Source organism: Heptranchias perlo, chromosome 8, assembly GCF_035084215.1.
Source record: "Heptranchias perlo isolate sHepPer1 chromosome 8, sHepPer1.hap1, whole genome shotgun sequence".
In the NCBI taxonomy this organism is placed as follows: Eukaryota; Metazoa; Chordata; class Chondrichthyes; order Hexanchiformes; family Hexanchidae; genus Heptranchias; species Heptranchias perlo.
In genome coordinates this window covers 72,927,221-72,949,888 of record NC_090332.1, presented here as the reverse complement: position 1 = coordinate 72,949,888, position 22,668 = coordinate 72,927,221, and the positions used below count along the sequence as shown (strand labels likewise).

General features: G+C 44.4%; 1 protein-coding gene across 3 annotated transcripts in view; it reads right to left on the bottom strand.

Annotated features, from left to right (window-relative positions):
* The window catches only part of atl2 (atlastin GTPase 2), an 81,322-nt gene extending 65,496 nt beyond the window's left edge, over positions 1-15,826 (bottom strand). Inside the window, exon 1 of one of the 3 annotated variants that reach the window (XM_067989300.1) lies at positions 15,714-15,826. In XM_067989300.1, the coding sequence (XP_067845401.1) occupies positions 15,714-15,795 (82 nt within the window). In that variant the 5' untranslated portion in view covers positions 15,796-15,826. Of the gene's footprint in view, positions 1-15,314; positions 15,448-15,713 lie in introns of those variants that run through there. The other 2 variants (XM_067989298.1, XM_067989299.1) reach the window with 2 other exon arrangements.
* Between the last annotated feature and the right edge of the window lie 6,842 nt (positions 15,827-22,668).

The following is a 22,668-nucleotide window of genomic DNA, read 5'->3' as shown; positions in this document are numbered from 1 at the left end:
GGACTATAACTTGGTGTTGTAAAATTGTTTACAACAGTCAACCCCAGTCCATCACCGGCATCTCCACATCCTGAGACTGTGACCTAGTTCTGGACCCTCCAGCCAGGGGAAACATCCTCCCTGCATCCAGTCTGTCTAGCCCTGTCCCTATCTCAACTGCCTTGTTTTTGAAGCTTGCAAATCTCCATTTCCACCAGATCCCTCATCTCCCATTCCTGCTGTTCCCTGATATAACATGCCCCTATATGACCTTAAATCTAAGGGTCACAGGCTGGAGTGCACACAATGGCACAACTGTCCAATGCCAGATCTTGCTTGATCACCTCAAAACAGTATCATCTCTCCTTTGATGCAGACAAATCCTCATTGCTCATCCAGAGGGCAACCATCGTAAACCCAAATCACTTACAGCCTTCTTTGACTTGCCACTCCTGTCGATCCTCAACTCTGGATATCCTACTGCAAACAGTTCATGGATTTCACCAAAAGTGAAGACGGCTCAGAGATTTGTCTATTTCCCCCACTTGACCCTTCCAGCTCTTCCCCTAAACACCAACTTCTCCATCTCTTACAGTCCTCAATCACTACCCATGAGACCAATCACTTGCTCCTCTGACCCCCTTCCAATCCTGACTACTCCTACCTCTCCACCCAATGCTCAGCAATAGCTAACTTAGAAAGGGAACAACTGATATCATCCTCCCATGTTTCCCAGCTAAAAACCTCAAGTCTATGGCACATCCATTCTACAACCAATAGCACAGCCTTCCATCATGCCGCTGCATTTGAATTCCCTTCCTAAACCAAGCCACCTTGCCATATCTCTCCCAAATCTGATCAAAAACAACCTGTAACCACTCCTGTTACCCTCCTCCAAAATGATTTCCTGCAACTTCCTTCCCTTTGAAGCATTCACCATTAAAAAAACTTACACTTTATGTTGAGCAATAGCTAAACTATTCAAAATATTCCACTAGGACGTTGTCTCAAAATCCAAGCAACCCAGTGTGAAATATTTTAAAACATCAATATTTAAAAATTGTTGGAAAACATTGTGCTGACTAATATTTTCTGAACCACCAATGCACTAAAAACTTCTCTAAACATTCCCATATACATTCTCTGCCTGTCTAGTGACAGTAGCAGTCTCCAGTCCTTAAGTCCCATGACAAACAGCATAATGTCAACCCATCTTGGTCAAGCGGTTACATTCATTCACAAGACTAACTATCCTAGAGGACATCAAATGGACGTTGAAGGGCAAGGAATCCAATGGCAAAAAGGAATCATGAACAGCCTAACATATGCCAATGAGGGTGTGGGTTATCTCAAGAAGAGGGACTGTTTGACATACCGTAAGTGGTAAAATTTTAAAGGGGGTGCACATACACAAGTCTTTGAAGGTGGTAGGACAAGTTGAGACGGCTGTTAAAATGACATAGGAACCACGGCTTTATAAATAGAGGCAGAGTGTACAAAAGCAAGGAAGTTATGCTAAACCTTTACAAAACACTGGTTAGACGTTAGACCCCAACTGGAGCATTGTGGCCAATTCTGGGTACCACACTTTAGGAAGGATGTCAAGGCCTCAGAGGGTGCAAAGAGATTTATTAGAATGGTACCAGGGATGAGGGACTTCAGTTATGTGGACAGGCTAGAGAAACTGGGGTTGTTCTCCTTACAGCAGAGAAGATTATGGGGAGATTTGATAGGGGTTCAAAAATCACAAAGGGCTTTGATGTGCAAATAAGGAGAAACTGTTTCTAGCGGCAGAAGAATCAGTAAACAGAGTACACAGATTTAAGGTAACTGGCAAAAGAACCAGAGGTGACAGAGAAAAAAAGTTTACACAGCGAGTTATGATGATCTGCCTAAAAAGTGGTGGAAGCAGAAGGGAATTAGATAAATACTTGAGGAAAAATCTGCAGGGCTATGGGGAAAGAGCAGAGGAGTGGGACTAATTGGATAGCTATTTCAAAGAGCCAGCATGGGCACGATGGACGAAATGGCCTCCTTCTGTACTGTATCATTCAATGACTACGAAATGTCCTGAACATTAGCCACAGCAATCAATGAAGAGCATCTAAAAACATATTACAGACCTGTTGCATAACAATTCCCCATGCCAGAACGTGTTTGTGTTGAAGACTGAGGTTTTTTTTTTAAATTTAAAATCGCAACTTCAGCTGTAAAGTACTTTATATTCACTGCTTCCTGTAGGTCAATTTAAATATTTGGCTTTCAATTTGATTTGCATATTTTTAGTTCATTATTCTGATCTAATCAGATCCCATCAAAATCCTCAGTTATCCATGAGGTAGAAGCCAAATATATACTTGATCACTGCATAAGCCCCAAAACCATCCATAACTTCTACAGCCTCACTGACCTATAATGACTCCAAAAAAAAAAAATCAAAATTTAAAACCTTTGTTTCATTTATAAATCCCTCCATGGCTTCACCCCATCTACCTTCTCTAGCGTTGTATTCCCTCAAGTCCTCTGACTCTGACCTCCTGTGTATCATCCTCACCTGCTCTACATTTGGTGGCACATCCTCCAAATACCCCAGCTCTGCTTTCTGAAATTCCTTTCCCAATCCCCTCCCTGCCTTTAAACATCAGCCTTGGGTGAGAGTGGTACCACTAAGCCAAGTCAAAAAGGTCCTAGTGTCACGTTCCACTCCAGAGACTTGAGCACATAATCCAGGCTGGCATTTATGGTGCAGTACTGCAGTATCAGAGTGCCATCTTTCAGACAAGATGTTAACTAAGGCACCAGCTACCACCTCAGGTGAATGTAAAAAGATCCCAGTGTCTTGGCCAATATTTATCTCACTGCTGTTTGTGGGAATTGCTGTGTGCAAATTGGTTGCCAAATTTCCCTACATTACAACAGTGACTACACTTCAAAAAGTACTTTATTAGATGACATCCTGAGGTCACGAAAGGCACTATATAAATGCAAGTTCTTTCTTAAAAACCACTCTTCAACCAAGCTTTCTGTTGCATCTCCTAACCCTGCCATGAATCCACTCCTCTCAGGCAGGTGCAGACATTTTTCTACATTAAGTTGGTTGCACAATAGCATGCTGTTGGTTCTGCTTGAGAATTAAAGCATTTTAATCATTTCAGTACTTAACCAGTTTTCTCATACACATTTGTTTTAAAAATAGCAAGCTAAATCCAGACTTGGATGCAGGTATTATAAATGAAAACTTAACAGATTCTGAAAGATTTAGATCTTATGTAACTGGGCCAATAGGTGGCAGATGCAATTTGATGTGGCTATGTAAAATAGTTGGTATAGGAGCAAGGAACCAAGATTGTTAAATAGAACACTAGCACAACTTGAACAGTAAAGAGATTGAGATTGTAAGTCATTTCTGCCCACTATTAGAGATGAAGCTCTCCCGGTGCTAACTTCCAAGGGTTTTCTTTATAAATATATTCTCCCTGTTGGTCAGACCCCACTCAGGAACACTACATATGGTTTCAGTACTTAATCATAGGAAAGATACCAATGTCTGATTAGCAATGTAAATGAATGCCAGGCATCAGGAATATAATTTACAATGAAACTTAAAATAATTCTGAATATTGCCTTTGAAAAAAAGCCAAATACCTCAGATAGTGCTGATTTCCACTGTTGCCTAATCAGTCCAGTCTACATTGCAGACAGGAAGCTACACACAATTCACACAGGGGCAGTTAGTGCAAAATTGCATGTGATTGCCGGTTTGGCCATAGACCTGCCCTGAAATTGGGCTAAAGTCTGTACAGCCTAGTAACACAATGCAGTCTTAGATTAGAGGTCATCACACCCACAAACACCAAAATGGTGGAACTGAGGTACATGTCACCACTGACCATTTCAGCCAGAGCCAACATGCAAAAACCACCATTCCAGGAGTTTCATTGCCTCTGATGGAAAGAGTTAGGTCACTTACATTATATGGTTACTTCAGGCAATTTTCCCTCAACCAACCAGGTTGGAGGCATTATTGAAGTTTTATAAATTAACAAAATTGCTCACTAGAAGGGTTGAAATACCAGAGGTTAAAAGTTAGGAATGCATGAGGGAGGAAGATCAGACATCAGGCAGAGAATTAGTTTCCAGAAAGAAATGGAACAGAATGTTAGAGAGAAAAAGAGTAGGTGGGGTGATCTCTGAAGAAAGAGATAGGGTTCATGGGCACAACAGCCTTTTCCTAATACTAAAAATTCTTACATAAAACAGTAATTTTACACCAAACTATTGTGATGTGGGATGTTGGTGACCTTTAGTTTCAACCCAACTGCATTAAAAACTGAAAATTTGCTTCAATTAAGGGAAGCTGTAGCAATGGTGACAACTGGGTGAATGACAGATGGCTCGGAGCATTGAATTTTCAAAAGGAAAACAAATTGGTGGTTAAGCAAATGACCCATATTCCCACATCTCGACTACCAGTGCAAGGAAATCTAAAATGATAGCAAAACCAGAAAAATGTGTGGCAATCGAGTACCAGAAACCAGAGCAGAGTGGCTGCCAGTCTATTAGAACATTCTAGCTGGTGACATAACATACAAAACAGCATTATAAGTTTACTTTACAGTTTGAAACAGCAAACATTTGTGTAATACTCCTTTACAGCACAATATGTATTTTATCCAAAACAAGGACATCACAATGTACCAAGTCAGAAGCGCAGTCTTGAATTCATCTCATCTTTAACCTCTCGCGCTATATAGGTGGTTGTGGGCACAACAGGGTGTAGTTTATATTACAGCACTGGAAATGGATGATTTAGTTGAGGGGTCAAACAGAATCTATTTGGTTAGAATTAAGGAACAATAAGGGAGCTGTTACACTACTGGATGTATACTATAAGCCACCAAATAGACAGAAGGAAATAGAGGAACAAATTTGCAGGCAAATTACAGAAAGATGCAAGAACTATAGAGCAGTGATAATGGGAAAATTCAATTATAATATAGAAAGGGACAGTGAGTGTAAAGGGCAAAGAGGGGGAGGAATTCCTGAAATGTGTACAAGAAAACTTTCTTGAACAGTGTGTTTCCAGCCCAATGAAGAAGGAAGCAGTGCTGGATCTAGTTCTGGAGAATGAAGTAGGGCAAGCGGAGCATGTTTCTGTGGGGGAACATTTGGGGCACAGCGATCATAATAGGTTTAGAAGAGTTATGGAAAAGGACAAGGAACAGTGAAATGTGAAATATTTAACTGGAGGAGGGCTAATTTCAGTGCATTAAAAAAGGGATCTTGACCAGGTGGATTGGAATCAAAAATTGGTAGGCAAAACAATAACTGAACAATGGGAGGCCTTCAAGTAGGAGATGGTTTGGGTACAGAGTAGACACATTCCCACAAAGGGGAAAGGAAGGGCATCCAAAGCTAGAGCTCCCAGGATAACTAAAGTTGTAGAGGTTAAAAAGGCTTGTGGCAAATGCACAGTTCATAATACAGTAGAGAGTCAAGCTGAATACAGAAAGTACAGAAGAGATCTAAAAAAGGAAATAAGAGGGGCAAAGAAAAAGTACAAGAATAGATTAGCAGCTAACATAAATGGGAACCCAAAAGTCTCATTAAAATAAACAGTAAAAAAAAACTCATAGGGAAGGGTGGGACAGATTAGGGAAAAAGAGATCTTGGAGGCAGAAGGCATGGCTGAGGTACTAAATGAATACTTCACATCAGTCTTCACTAAAAAGGATGCTGCCAATGTAGCAGTAAAAGGAGGCAGTAGCGATATTGGATAGGATAAAAATAGATAAAAGGGGGTACTTAAAAGATTGGCAGTGCTCAGTAGAAAAGTCACCCAGCCCAGATGGGATGCATCCTAGGTTACTGAGGGAAGTACGGGTAGAAATTGCAAAGGCTCTGGCCACAATCTTCCACTGCGCCTCAGGTACGGGGACAGTGCCAGAGGACTGCAAATGTTTCTCCCCTTTCTTGAACATGGGTGTGAGATAAACCTGGCAATTACAGGCCAGTCAGCCTAATATCAGTGGTGGGGAAACTTAGACAATACTCCAGGACAAAATTAATTAGCACTTGGAAAAGTATGGGCTAATAAATGAAAGTCAACACGGATTGGTTAAAAGGAAAATAATGTTTGACTAACTTGATTGATGAAGTAACAGAGGGTTGATTAGGGTAGTGCAGTTGATGCGTATATGGACTTTCAAAAGGCATTTGATAAAGTACCACAGACTTGTCAGCAAAATTAAAGCCTATGGGATTAAAGGGATAGTAGCAGCATGGATACAAAATTGGCTGAAGAACAGAAAGCAGAGTAGTGGTGAATGCTTATTTTTCAGACCGGAGGGAAGTATAAAGTGGTGTTCCCCAGGGGTCAGTATTAGGACCCCTGCTCTTTTTGATATATATTAATGACCTAGACTTGGATATGGAGGGTATAATTTCAAAGTTTGCAGATGACAACTCGGAAAAGTGGAGGACAGTAACAGACTTCAGGAGGACATAGTCGGACTGATGACTTGGGTAGACAAGTGACAGATGAAATTTAACGCAGAGAAGTGTGAAGTGATGCATTTTGGTAGGAAGAATGAGGAGAGGCAATATAAACTAAATGGTACAATTTTAAAGGGAGTACAGGAACAGAGACTCCTGGGGGTGCACATTCACAAATCTTTGAAGGTGGCAGCACAAGTTGAGATGGCTGTTAAAGTATATGGGATTTTTTTTTTTTTTTTAAATTCGTTCACGGGATGTGGGCGTCGCTGGCGAGGCTAGCATTTATTGCCCATCCCTAATTGCCCTCAAGAAGGTGGTGGTGAGCCGCCTTCTTGAACCGCTGCAGTCTGTGTGAAGGTTCTCCCACAGTGCTGTTAGGAAGGGAGTTCCAGGATTTTGACCCAGCGACAACGAAGGAACGGCGATATATTTCCAAGTCGGGATGGTGTGTGACTTGGAGGGGAACGTGCAGGTGGTGTTGTTCCCATGCGCCTGCTGCTCGTCCTTCTAGGTGGTAGAGGTTGCGGGTTTGGGAGGTGCTGTCGAAGAAGCCTTGGCGAGTTGCTGCAGTGCATCCTGTGGATGGTGCACACTGCAGCCACAGTGCGCCGGTGGTGAAGGGAGTGAATGTTTAGGGTGGTGGATGGGGTGCCAATCAAGCGGGCTGCTTTATCTTGGATGGTGTCGAGCTTCTTGAGTGTTGTTGGAGCTGCACTCATCCAGGCAAGTGGAGAGTATTCCATCACACTCCTGACTTGTGCCTTGTAGATGGTGGAAAGGCTTTGGGGAGTCAGGAGGTGAGTCACTCGCCACAGAATACCCAGCCTCTGACCTGCTCTCATAGCCACAGCATTTATATGGCTGGTCCAGTTAAGTTTCTGGTCAATGGTGACCCCCAGGATGTTGATGGTGGGGGATTCGGCGATGGTAATGCCGTTGAATGTCATGGGGAGGTGGTTAGACTCTCTTGTTGGAGATGGTCATTGCCTGGCACGAATGTTACTTGCCACTTATGAGCCCAAGCCTGGATGTTGTCCAGGTCTTGCTGCATGCAGGCTCGGACTGCTTCATTATCTGAGGGGTTGCGAATGGAACTGAACACTGCAGTCATCAGCGAACATCCCCATTTCTGACCTTATGATGGAGGGAAGGTCATTGATGAAGCAGCTGAAGATGGATGGGCCGAGGACACTGCCCTGAGGAACTCCTGCAGCAATGCCCTGGGGCTGAGATGATTGGCCTCCAACAACCACTACCATCTTTCTTTGTACTAGGTATGACTCCAGCCACTGGAGAGTTTTCCCCCTGATTCTCATTGACTTCAATTTTACTAGGGCTCCTTGGTGCCACACTCGGTCAAATGCTGCCTTGATGTCAAGGGCAGTCACTCTCACCTCACCTCTGGAATTCAGCTCTTTTGTCCATGTTTGGACTAAGGCTGTAATGAGGTCTGGAGCAGAGTGGTCCTGGCGGAACCCAAACTGAGCATCGGTGAGCAGGTTATTGGTGAGTAAGTGCCGCTTGATAGCACTGTCGACGACACCTTCCATCACTTTGCTGATGATGGAGAGTAGACTGATGGGGCGGTAATTGGCCGGATTGGATTTGTCCTGCTTTTTGTGGACAGGACATACCTGGGCAATTTTCCACATTGTCGGGTAGATGCCAGTGTTGTAGCTGTACTGGAACAACTTGGCTAGAGGCGCAGCTAGTTCTGGAGCACAAGTCTTCAGCAGTACAGCTGGAATGTTGTCGGATATCACGTGGAGTGAATCGAATTGGCCGAAGACTGGCTTCCGTGATGGTGGGGATATCGGGAGGAGGCCGAGATGGATCATCCACTCGGCACTTCTGGCTGAAGATGGTTGCAAAGGCTTCAGCCTTGTCTTTTGCACTCACGTGCTGGACTCCGCCATCATTGAGAATGGGGATGTTTGCAGAGCCTCCTCCTCCCGTTAGTTGTTTAATTGTCCACCACCATTCACGACTGGATGTGGCAGGACTGCAGAGCTTTGATCTGATCCGTTGGTTGTGGAATCGCTTAGCTCTGTCTATAGCATGTTGCTTCTGCTGTTTAGCATGCATGTCGTCCTGAGTTGTAGCTTCACCAGGTTGGCACCTCATTTTTAGGTATGCCTGGTGCTGCTCCTGGCATGCTCTTCTACACTCCTTATTGAACCAGGGTTGATCCCCTGGCTTGTTGGTAATGGTAGAGTGAGGAATATGCCGGGCCATGAGGTTACAGATTGTGCTGGAATACAATTCTGCTGCTGCTGATGGCCCACAGCGCCTCATGGATGCCCAGTTTTGAGCTGCTAGATCCATTCTGAATCTATCCCATTTAGCACGGTGGTAGTGCCACACAACACGTTGGATGGTGTCCTCAGTGCGAAAAAATGACTTCATCTCCACGAGGACTGTGCGGTGGTCACTCCTACCAATACTGTCATGGACAGATGCATTTGCGACAAGTGGATTGGTGAGGACGAGGTCAAGTAAGTTTTTCCCTCATGTTGGTTCGCTCACCACCTGCCGCAGGCCCAGTCTACCGAGCCACTCTTGGTGATCGACATTGAAGTCCCCCACCCAGAGTGCATTTTGTGCCCTTGCTACCCTCAGTGCTTCCTCCAAGTGGTGCTCAACATGGAGGAGGACTGATTCATCAGCTGAGGGAGGACGGTAGGTGGTAATCAGCAGGAGGTTTCCTTGCCCATGTTTGACCTGATGCCATGAGATTTCATGGGGTCCAGAGTCAATGTTGAGGACTCCCAGGGCCACTCCCTCCTGACTGTATATCACTGTACCGCCACCTCTGGTGGGTCTGTCCTGCCGTTGGGAAAGGATATACCCAAGGATGGTGATGGAAGAGTCTGGGACGTTGGCTGAAAGGTATGATTCTGTAAGTATGGCTATGTCAGGCTGTTGCTTGACTAGTCTGTGGGACAGCTCTCCCAATTTTGGCACAAGTCCCCAGATGTTAGTGAGGAGGACCTTGCAGGGTCGACTGGGCTTGGTGTTTTGCCGTTGTCGTGTCCGGTGCTTAGTGGTCCGATGCCGGGTGGTTCGTCTGGTTTTATTCTTATGACTTTTCGTAGCGAGATTTTACAACTGAGTGGCTTGCTGGGCCATTTCAGAGGGCAATTAAGAATCAACCACATTGCTGTGGGTCTGGCGTCACATCGGCCAGACCGGGCAAGGACGGCAGGTTTCCTTCCCTAAGGGACATTAGTGAACCAGATGGGTTTTTAACGACAATCCGGTAGTTTCATGGCCATCATTACTGATACTAGTACTTTAATTCCAGATTTTTATTAATTAATTGAATTTAATTAAATTCACCAGCTGCCGTGGCGGGATTTGAACTCATGACTCTGGATTTTAGTCCAGGCCTCTGGATTACTAGCCCAGTAACATAACCACTATGCTACCGTACCAGTTATGCTAAACTTTTATAAAACACTGGTTAGGCCTCAGCTGGAGTATTGTGTTCAATTCTGGGCACCACACTTTAGGAAGGTTGACAAGGTCTCGAGAGGGTGCAGAAGAGATTTGTTAGAATGGAACCAGGGATGAGGGAGTTCAGTTATGTGGAGAGGCTGGGGATGTTCTCCTTAGAGCAGAGACGGTTGAGAGGAGATTTCATAGACATGCTTAAAATCATGAAGGGTTTTGATACAGTAAATGAGAAACTGTTTGCAGTGACAGAAGGGTCAGTAATCACAGGACACAGATTTAAGGTGACTGGCAAAAGAGCCAGAGGCAACATGAACTTTTTTTTAATTAAATGCAGAGAGTTGTAACGATCTGGAATACACTGCCGAAAAGGGCGGTGGAAGCAGATTCAATAGCAAGTTTCAAAAAGGAGTTGGATAAATACTTGGGAGGGAAAAAATTTACAGGGATACAGGGAAAGAGCAGGGGAATGGAACTAATTGTATAGTTCTACCAAAGAGCCGACGCAAGCACGATGGACCAAATGACCTCCTCCTGTGTTGTACCTACTATGAAATATAAATCTAGGACACCAATTAACATGCAGTCACAATTAGCTCTTTCACATTGTAGGTGCGGTTGAAAAGTCCTACCATAACATCTTTATTAACCAAAATGTAACCCTGTAAAAGGCTACTGGGCAGCTCATTTTAAAGTCACCATCCTACATAGGTGGGTGCTTACATGCCATACATCATGCAGAGATCAAGACATCTATCTCCCTAAGAATCTCAAACTGGTTCTAGAATCCAAAAGCCTAGGAAAAGGATGTTTTAAAGTCAGCAGTGTTTCAGATAAGATAATGAATGATTTCAACAAGAAAGTTTCATAGAAATAAATTGTGAATTTTCATTTGAATTATACATATTGGAACCATCATTGCTATTTACAGTCAAGTTAAAATCACAACCTAACAATTCAGCAATAGTAACTAAGCTAGTTTTTGTTTAAAAAAGGGTGTAACTGCAATTGGTAAAGTGCCCACTACTGCTGGATTAAATCACACTTCAAATTGATTCATCTCAATATGTAGGCAGTAAGAATGGAGGAAAGTACAATATGTTCTCAACACCATCACAATCCAATGCTTTTTTCAGGCTTCCCAACATTTTGACCATTAATTTTAATAGTTTTGAACATTTGCATGGACCAGTTGTGTACTTCAAATATTACAGTATTTCTTATTCTATTTTGCACAATAACTTCCAATGAGCCACAAAAATTATTTAAACCAATGATATGTATAGGTTACAGTGAAATATTCCTGTTGGAAACAAGTGTGCACAGACATTGATTAGCATCAGATTTAGCTGCAAGTCCCAGCTTAACTGCTCAAAATATTGTCCAGGTTCATTCAAGAATGGACCCTTAAAATACCAGTGAGGAGGTGCGCACTGCTCACCAATAACTAAGCTTCAAGCAGCTGTGTAAATGATCCTGAACTGCAAAATACTAATCTATAGTTAGATCAACACACTGCACCAGAATAGTATGACCTGTGTGGGATACCCAGCTTTAGTTATCTCAAGTGTATCACTTTCCAAATGGAAGTAAAGCACTGTCTCATGGGAATTTACCCAGCTGTCCTCAGCCCAAGTTTGTGGACAACCAAGGGAAACCTGGAGGGAGGAAATGAGAGTAGAGCCAGTTTACTCAAAAAATTTCCACTATGGATTATAAACAAAAATGCTGATGCATGCATCTAATGGTCATTTCAATAGCATCAGCAGAGGCCCACTGCAACTTGGAAAGAGGGATGCATATCCCAATAAACCTTCCCTTTTCAATTTCAAGAGGCCCATATTTAAGCAGTGCTGTTATTTCAATTGGATTGCACTGTAGGAAAACTTCAAACACAATGGTTCTGTAATTTCTAGGATTATGTAACAGCATTGACAGGGGAGGAGAGGGGCTGTTAAGGCTAGCAAAGTTTTGAAAACAGCAGAGCTTTAAAGTTAGAGAACCCACATATTGTGGCAAAAACACTATTACCATATTGAGGAATGCAAGAGCTGCAATCAGCAGCCAAGTTTTCTGCATGTGGAAAACTGTACTACAACTATACAAAGTAGTTTTACCAGAAGGAGAGATTAACAAAGCTGCTTTTGAAAGAAAGCCATGTGATGTGAAGGAGAAAACATTCACTCCCCAGAACTGACAGTCATGAATCACTGAGCTGAAATTTTACAAAAACACTGTCCACAAGTTATATAGTTTTATATTTTGTTCCCATTAGTTAAGTGAGGATCTCCAATAGCCTGAAGGATAAAAAGGTACTGCTCACGGTAGTACTAAGGCATACAAATCCAAAAGTAGTACTAAGGTAGTACTAAGGCATACAGATCCCAGGTTCAATTCCCTGTCTATGCTATGAGCCAGCCCTGCCAGGAAAGCAGTTGGCACACTAAAAACTGGCCTAAGCATCCCTGGGCTAGGGAGGAAAACAAGAAAACCAGAATTTCCACTCCTGGAAAGTGCCCTTGAGGAGGCTTCCAGTGATACAGGATGCATATGATGCCAGCCACAAATAGGTCACTCATATGCACTGTCAAGGGCATATATGAAGTCACTTGGAAAAGATACTGGATGGCTATTAGCATCCACAGAAAATAGTTCAACAGATCACCTTCAGGAGATAAGGGAGAAAATCTGAATAAAATCTCAATATAGATCTAGGGAGGCAATATAAATTAGAGGGCACAGGAACAGAGATCTGGGGGTATATGTGCACAAATCACTGAAGGTGGCAGGGCAGGTTGAGAAAGCAGTTTAAAAAAGCATACAGGATCCTGGGCTTTATAAACAGAGGCAGAGAATGCAAAAGCAAGGAAGTCATGATGAACCTTTATAAAACACTGATTCGACCACAACTGGGCACCACATTTTAGGAAAGATGTGAAGGCCTTAGAGAGGGTGCAGAGAAGATTTACTAGAATGATTCCAGGGATGAGGGACTTCAGTTATGTGGATAGACTGGAAAAGCTGGGGTTGTTCTCCTTGGAACAGAGACGGTTGAGGAGATTTGATAGAGGTATTCAAAATCATGAAGTGTCTAGACAGAGTAGATAGAGAAACTGTTCCCATTGGCAGAACAGTCAAGAACCAGAGGACATAGATTTAAGGTGACTGGCAAAAGAACCAACAGTGACATGAAGGAAAACTTTTTTTTAAAATATAAAACACGAGTGGTTATGATCTGGAATGAGGTGGAGGTAAATTCAATCATGGCCTTCAAAAGGGAACTGGATAAGTACTTGAAAGGAAAAAAAATTGCAGGGCTACAGAGATCAGGCAGGGGAGTAGGACTAGCTGGATTGCTCTTGCATAGAGCCAGCACAGACTCAATAAGCCAAATGGCCTCCTTCCATGCTGTAACCTATGATTCTATATTGGGTTTTTGAGATCTGAAATTAGATGCTGTAACCTCAAGAATCTACTCATTAGAAGACATTTCAATAAGTAACAAAAAGCTGTGCCACTAAACTGGCTGACATCCAGTTATAATGACCATCCAGATCCCTAGGAATATCACCTCACCAAATAGAGGGTGCTCAATGGCAAAAAAGCAACCTAAGCACTTTGAAGTACAACGTGTCAAACATCAAGGGCATCGATAATCTTATCTGTAACAGTTATGCAACATGTTGCAAAAGTGGCTATCTACCAGAATTGGACCAGTACCACTTTTCTATGACTTCAATTTTCCACTTTTCTAAAACCTTGCTGTGTCTATGCAAGCATTTAATTGTAGGCAAATACAGCATTATTTACCACTTTGTGCCATCATTCCAAACCCTAACAGCATCACTCGGATCAAGAATAAAAAAATTAACAGGCATCATGCCAAAAAATTGCATTTGGAAATCATACGAACGCCTCACGGTTCTAGCAATAGTTGTCACAGCTGTCGATTGTAGACCTGAAAGAACAATGAAGTGATGGGTTCTGATGAAAAGTCTTCGACCTGAAAGGGTAACTGTTGCTTTCTCCACAGATGCTGCCTGACTTGCTGAGTATTTCCAGCAGTTTCTGATTTTATTATTAATGAAGTGAAAGAGTCGGGGCCGTTAGCAAGAAATCCCGGGGGGACAGGAGGCCAAAGTGGACGAAAGCCACTAGTGGATGATACCAAAGCAGAAAAATTACAACCGCCGCATGTTGCTACTCAAACAAATCTTCTATTCAGCAGAGGGTCCTGAATGGATTTACACATGATTTTTTTTGCACAAGTTTTTATTTAAATCAAATAACCGACTAGAAATGCGGCGATACCCAAACTGCACGAAATTTAACCCACGCACCACACGATAAATGTCCAGGCTACGGCTTCACTCAACTGGTCCCTAAATAGGTGACATATTGCATTTAATTGATAAGTCTTTTCCTTTGGCCCACCGTCAGAGCAACAGCAGGCGACCTGCTCTCAACTCCTGTCGATACAACGGGCTAATCAGAATGGATGAGGCACCTCTCCACCCAACATGCCCTTGTGCCTCTTTGCATTGGATCTACGTGCTATTACATAACCAACCCCCAACGAATCGTGCAAGTGGAACGCTAGAGGGAGGAGACCCAAGGGGAGAAGCAGCAAGCCACCGGCCGGTGAAAGGGCGCGAACCCTCCCCTCCCAATCCTTGACGGCTGAGACAAGCTGCAAACGAGCACTCAGTCCGGGGTGGGGGCAAGGTCAGAATGCAGGTGTGTTGTAGACTGGTAATAAAACCCTAATAAATGAACTTTCTTCTAATAACCACAACACGAGATGGTTCCCCAACACATGGGTGGGGAAAAAGCCGAAAGAAAACCCGAGCGCACCCTCACAGGGGTGCAGGGAGATCGCCTCCCCCAAGGCATCTGACACTTCACAACACCAACATTGTGCGATGATCGACTTCCCACTACTACGAATCGAGTCAATGTCGAGAGGACGCAGCGCCTCCAAACACCCTCACCTCCAAATAATTTTACTTCCGCTGAAGATCTCCTCTTCCCCCCCCCCCCCACCCACTGTAAGGGGTTTGTTTACACTGCAGCCGCAGTTGGTAGAAAGAGGAATATAAAAAAATAGGGAATGTCGAAATATTAAAAATCCCAATTGCAGCAATGCGCGCCAGTTCCTCGTGTCATCAGCGGCTTCCCGTACCTGCTGTTCAATTAAAACGACACGGCAAACGGTTTTCTGCCTTTATTCAATCCGGAACTCCGACCCGGGCACGCAGCATGCGCCCACTCAACACCGAGGATTTCACGGCCCCCGTGTGTCCAAATTTTAAGCTGCTTCCCCGTTTGAAACCCTTAAGCGCGTTTCCTCTTTTTTCTCTCGCTCCTCTTCCAATCAAACTCACCGGCTCTTCGACCCGGAGACCTCCTGAGTCCGAGCCGCATCTCCTCGGATCTCTCTGCCGCTTTCAACAGCATCTTTTCCCAGCGCCCAGATACACTCGCTCAAGAGAGCGATTCTCCGCCCCGAACGAAGCCGCCTCACAGCGCCTGCGCGGGAACAGATGACTCCGCGCCAAACCCTCCCCCTAGCGCCGGCGCGAGGACAGATCACTCGGCGCCAAACCGCCTCTCCTCTTCCCCCCTCCCCCCTCTTCACGCGAGCAGTTTCTCAACCGCGCGGCGCTATTCAAATTCTCCCACGGTAGCGGCAAACCAACTTCTATCGGACGGAGTGAGACGTCCTTCCCGCAAGCCGACAGACCGAGCACACGTTTAAATGAATTCGGTGGATAGGCTATTACCTTCAGTGGTGGTGTCATCATCATCGCCGCCGCCACGACGACGGCAGATATGTGACCCCCTCCACTCGGTGTCTGCCGCCATCTTTAGGAGTTTAAATCGAGAAAGCGACTGACGTCAAAGGCTGACAGCAGCTCTTTTTATCAGCGCGGCTCCACTGGGGAACCTCGAAGCGCGGCGCCGCAGGGTCCTGACGCCCGACAAGTCCCGAGACCTTTGACTCGCCGTTCGGATTGCATTAGAAGATAGGGGGTGGAAAAAAACCTTATTACATCACAGCAATCAGTGCTCATGATCGAGCGGAAGGACCAATGTTAAGAATGTGATTTGATTTGACAAAAAATTGCAATTCAATCTAAACCTTATTTTCAGAATGTTTACACATCATAAAAATGGGTCATTTTCTTTCAGATCAAAAATGAAAGTGCTCGCCACTCCGAAATGAATGGCATCTGGCCGGTGTGTCAAAAATCGCACTGCTTTGAACGCACAATCTTCTGTAACGCGACGCACTTGACGGAATTTTGTAGCAACTGAAAATAAATACATTAAGAATCACACTGGATCAACACAGCATGCAGACGTTAATATCTACAAATCTAAATATGAAAATCAATACTGCACACCACGTCTGGCATAATGCACGTATTTCCCAAGTGCTTATGTGTGCTCCCATCACGTAAAAGCCAACATTGCCTATTTATAGGAGTAAATGTGTGCGAATCCGAAGCGATCCTAAAGTGCATGTTGTGGGAGGGGGGGGAGTTTTTTGCGGAACAGTAGCATTACTGCCTTGCAACTATATTTTGCTCCGGTCTTTTTCTAAGATAGCTACTCAAGGCTTTTCTTAATCGTCTTTATTTGGGGAAAATAAGATAATGGTATGCTATTTCGTCCAAGTTACAGCAATTAATAGGAGAACTTGTGGGTACATTAATGTGACATCCACAGAGCTGCTACATCCTAGAAATGTTAACGACTGACATTTCTGATTACAAAAGACAGATTGTAAACCCATTTAAACAAGCTGCGTTTATTTTTGCAGTTGTGAAGCATGAAAGTAGGTCACATTTTTAAATCAAAATCAATCTCATTCCAAAATAGTGAGAATTTACACACTTGCAAGAATCCTGAATTTACAACCTCCATTCAATGGGGAAGTTAACCCTGTAAGTTGAAGTCTCGGGGGGGAGGAGAGAAATGCCTCTAGGGCTTGATTTGAGTGGCAGGAGTGCAGGTATTCAGGCTCAGGGATCAGAGTGTCCTCTGATTAATTAATAAATAGAAGATTGCGTAGGAAGCGCTGATCGCGGTGCCCAAATGTGCTCCGATCGCACGAAGCACTGATTCATTACATCTACCTTCTGGTTGTCACATTTATCGAATGTATAAACTAAGCATTAACGTGGAGGAATTTGTTTGTTTGCTTCTCCTAAAAGTTCCCCCTGGCCTAAACCGATGACGAGGATAGTAAACGAGATTCCAGGGGTTAAGCTCTGTTAAACACCAATGAAGGAATCTCATCTAAAATTCTGCAGCCTTTGATTTCCCACAGATGTGTCTCATCTGATCAGGCTGGCGTTAGACCAGTGGAACGACGACAACAACTTGAATTTACAGGAGAGTTATCAACCAAAATTTGACATCCAGGACAGAGCAGCCCGCTTGATTGGCACCCCATCCAGCACCCTAAACATTCACTCCCTTCACCACCGGCGCACTGTGGCTGCAGTGTGTACCATCCACAGGAGGTACTGCAGCAACTCGCCAAGGCTTCTTCGACAGCACCTCCCAAACCCGCGACCTCTACCACCTAGAAGGACAAGAGCAGCAAGCACATGGGAACAACACCACCTGCATGTTCCCCTCCAAGTCACACACCATCCCGACTTTGAAATATATCGCCGTTCCTTCATCGTCGCTGGGTCAAAATCCTGGAACTCCCTACCTAACAGCACTGTGGGAGAACCTTCACCACACGGACTGCAGCGGTTCAAGAAGGCAGCTCACCACCACCATCTCAAGGGCAATTAGGGATGGGCAATAAATGCCAGCCTCGCCAGCGACGCCCACATCCCATGAATGAATTTTTAAAAATATAAGGAGATATTAGGACAGGTGACCAAAAGCTTGGTCAAAGAGGTAAGTTTTAAGGAGCGTCTTAAAGGAGGCGAAAGGTGGAGAAGCGGAGAGATTTAGGAAGGGGATTCCAGAGCTTGAGGCCTAGGCAGCTGAAGGCACGACCGCCAATGGTGGAGCGATGAAAATCAGGGATGTCGAGGCAAGAATTGGAGGAGCACAGAGATCTCTGCAGGTTGTAGGGCTGGAGGAGGTTACAGAGATAGGGAGGAGCGTAGCCATGGAGGAATCTGAAATGTACAGGACTGGAAAAAACCAAGCTGGTCCTAGTTTAGGAAATATCACACCAAATTACGCCTCTCATACCCCTTTATCAAATTTTTGTCAGGTACTTATCCAACTCTTGAGTGCTGATACAATCAGCCCTCGCTGCCTCCTTTGGCAGGCTATTCCATATATTCACCACTCTCTGCATAAATTATTTAAGTCTAAACTGTCTTTTCACCCACCATCTCCTAAGTTTGAGGTTACATAGAAACAGGAGTAGGCCATTTAGCTCCTCAAGCCTGTTCCACCATTCAATTAGATTATGGCAGATCTGCACCTCCGCTCCATTTTCCTGCCTTTGCTCCATATCCCTTAATACCCTTACCCAACAAAAATCTCAGAGGTTATTCCCTTTTGTTGTAGAATCTTCGACTATATTGAATATATTGATGTTTTATCCTGGCCATGCGCTTTAAGAAATTGAATACTTGAGTAAAATCAGCCTAGAGCCTCTCTTCCTCAGTGTAAACATTTACAGCTTCTGCAGCCTCTCCCTCATTTTCCAAGTGCCTAATCCCAGCTATCAATTTAGTTGCTCTTCACTGCACCCTCTCTAATGTCTGGATGTCTTTCTCATAATACGATGACCAGAATTGTACACAGTACGCTAGGTGGGGCTGGACCAGTGCTCTGTACAAACTCAGAATCATTTCCTGAGATTGTTCTATTCCTCTGACTATACAGCTCAAGATCCGATTTGTTCTTTTTACTGCTGCTACACACTGGGCTGATGGCTTCAACAATCTATCCACTAGTAGCCCCAATTCTCCCCCCTCCCACCTTCTGATATGTCTTTATTGCTACTGTATTATCCATTCTCAATCTCATGACTTTGCATTTGTCCACATTAAATGACTCACCAGCCCAGCTCCCCAATCTATCCAGGTTTTTCTGCATTTGATCAGCTGTTTCCTGTGTTTGAAGTCATTCCCAGTTTGGTATCATATGAACATACAAAATTAATGGGCAGGAAAAGACCCGCTGGTCCATCAAACCTGCCCCACACCATGATGACCGGAGCATCATGACTAAGCACTTCCTCCCTTCCCCCCACTCCACAGCCATGTATGATCTGCAAATTTGGGAGAGTTTTGTTTCCATCCCCATTTCCAAGTCATTTATGTTCATAGTAAGCAGTAATGGTCTTAACACTGACCCCTGAGCCACCCAGCTAGTTTCTTCCTTCCATGCAAATACAGCTCCATGTACAACTACCCGTTGCTTCCTCTGCTTCAGCCAATGTTTCAATCCATTTCAAAAGCACTCCATCTATGCAGTGCCTGAGGACCAGCCTCCTATGTGGCATTTTATCAAAAGCTTTGCTGAGATTTAAATAAACAATATTCACTGAGATGTCCCCTGTCTACAAACTGTGCTATCTCTTCAAAGACCTCCAAGAGATTGGTCTCTCTCAGAAAGCCATGCTGGCTCCTTCTTGTAGCACATGTGTCAACCTAGAAAATGAGCAAAAGCTAATGAACACCGTTCAAAAAAGCTAACAACTTGAAGAATGGCCCTGACATGTGAAAATGAGCAGTTACATGGGCTTTGTACCTCAAGCAGTAAGTATACACAACAGTCCTTCGGTTGTATGGTTGTATTGGAAGAATGAAAAAAGATAAGTACAGTGAAACCTGAAAATTAGGGATAACTAAGGGTCTTGCATCAGGTGTCTTTTATTTGCAGGTGTCCTTATTTTCAAAATGGTTATTGTATACAATAAACAGGATGAGCCAAATATCCCAGGATTTGCTGTATCTCCTGCAGCGTTCCTTTTCTTCGCCCTCACCTGGGATCGTGCCTAATTATGGAGCCCTGCTAGTGGGATGCGATTTCAGTTCTACTTTCTGTTCGTTGGGATCCCCAATTCATTGCCACCCGGGGTCCTTTTCCATTGTGGGAGGGATGACCTGATCCCAGGATCTGCTACGTTGGCAGCCTACACAGAGGGAGGTGGCTACTGTAGGGCTGGAGTGCCTGGGAGATCCCAGCCAAATTGGGGGAATTAAGGTCCTACAGACCCCTGTCCGGGACCTCCTTCCTCCACGTGCTGCAACTGCTAATGTCTGAAATGCTGAGGGGTGAGTAGAAAGCTGTTAGCAGCTCATCTAGGGTTGCCAACTCTGGTTGGAGGCATTCCTGGAGGTTTGATCATGTGATGTTCTGATCGCATGACATCTGACCATGCGATGCCTGATCACATATCTGATCACATGACAATTACAAATGTTAATGCATTTACCATTTAAAGGTTGGGTCCCCTGTCCTTGAGTAGCTTTGCTAGTGGTTTCGCACCAACAGCTCTTGTATGAGAAGTTTCAAGAACTAGGAGGCCACCTGTGAGCAGGCGAAGAGGGGAAACTGAGAAATTACAGCATAGGAGGAGTTCTTTGGCCCTTGGTGCTGGAGCTCTCTCCTGTCACCTCCAGATCCTTTTATATTCCTCTTTTTCAGGTATTTATTCCCTTCCCTTTCAGATTAAACCTTAGTATCTACCTCAATAGACATATGTGATGAGGATCCCACATTCTAATAGCCCTCAGTTCAGTAACCTTCCTCCTCCCTTCCCCTTTGGTTCTGCCGCTTTATTGGCTGGTCCTCTCTCCTTGTTGTTGCTGCTGCTCCTGGCTCTGCAGACAATGATGGTGCCCACCCCCACCCCATTCTCCCTCCTCCCGCTTGAACCCCTATCTCTCGAACCCCAGTCACCCTCACTTCCCGAGCCCCCACTCCCCAGTCTCCATCTCTTCCCTCCCCCCGATTTCAGAGCTACCCCCAATTTCAGAGACCACCCCCCCACTCCGATTTCAGAGCCTCTCCCCCTGAATACTGAGGCTCCCCTGAACGCCGACACTCCTGATTCTGGACTCTCCTGCCCCCTCCGGGCTCTCTGCGGCGGTGATTGGGAGACATCACCTAGCCGCAGGCTTCTCTGAGCAGCAGCTGGTGACATCACGGCATGGTGGTGGGGGGAGGGGGTTAAATCTATGATCGCCATGTAAACAATCTCCATAAAAATGTAAATCCAATGAACTCCCAGGCTGCTAGAGGCAGCACCCTGGAGACCCATGCCCCATTTCTGGCGACTCGCGGTCATTCCGGGAGGGTTGGGAACACTAAGCTCATCAGTACCTGGTGTACTGGTGGAGTGAGATGTGATGTTGTGGAATGGGGAGTTTTTTAACCTAGCATCCATAGTGGTAGAGAAATCACTCTATCCCTGGGATAGAGCTGTGTAAGCATTCAATCCCAGAGATAGAGCAACTTCTCTGCCGCTATGGATGCTACATAAAGAGATCTCCATTCTACTAAAGCCATTTCTTTCACCCACTGCTGCCTCGTGCTGACCTGCATGTCTCGTGTTTTAAGTTGTAAACGGACTTGGTGCATTGAACACTGTCCATAGTCTGTAATTTGCGAGTGTCCATGGTTTCAAGGTGCAGCTTGTTTGTAGTACAATGTAAGTTATTTGGGACTGTCAATAAATGTCCGTTTTTTGCAGGCGTCCATTTTTTGGGGGTGTCCGTTTGTACAGGTTTCACTGTACATGAAATCCCGAAAGGGGGAAATCCAAATGTTGAAGGCATAAAATTGTGCTGCATTTGTGTGGGGGTCCAAGACATGTTTCTCTGGAGAAGAAAATGTAATTTTTATATTAAAATTATGCATTCTGGTTAATCTTAAGCATGTTTATACTTCACAATTAATAGACCATTAAAAGGATAAACCGGTGACAATTGGATTTTAAACAGACCAACCAGACCATCATTACCCAAACAATACCTCAAAAATCACTCTCACATATCTAACCCCCGCACCACCCCCATCTCCCCTGTTTGTATTCCCTTGAGTATAGAAGATTAAGAGATGATCTAATTGAGGTGTATAAGATGATTAAAGGATTTGATAGGGTAGATAGAGATAAATTATTTCCTCGGGTGGGGGAGTCCAGAACAAGGGGGCATATCCTTAAAATTAGAGCTAGGCAGTTCAGGGGTGATGTCAAAAAGCACTTCTTCACATAAAGGGTAGTGGAAATCAGGAACTCTCTCCTCCCAAAAAGCTGTTGAGGCTAGGTCAATTGAAAATTTCAAAACTGAGATTGATAAATTTTTATTAGGCAAGGGTGTTAAGGGTTATGGAACCAGGTCGGGTAAATGGAGTTCAGCTACAGATCAGCCATGATCTAACTGAATGGCAGAACAGGCTCGAGAGGCTGAATGGCCTACTCCTGTTCCTATGTTCCAGTTCAGAAAGACACTCTACCCCTTCCAAACCCAGTTCACAGAGAAACTGCCCATTCAACTCCCCATAATTTCACATTTCCTTCTCTAACTCTCCCAGTTCATACTGACACTCTTCTCCCCTTCCAACCTCTTAAAGCTTCTTCGGTATTCATTATTCTTCATTCACTCTCTCATTGAATCTGGTACTCTTCCTCCTGACAGAGTTCACGCTGGCATTCTGTGCCCCCCCCCTCCCTGTTCCCTCAGCTAATCTTGGCACTCACCTCTATCTACCACCTGAAGCACTGCTTCCAGTTTTCCATCT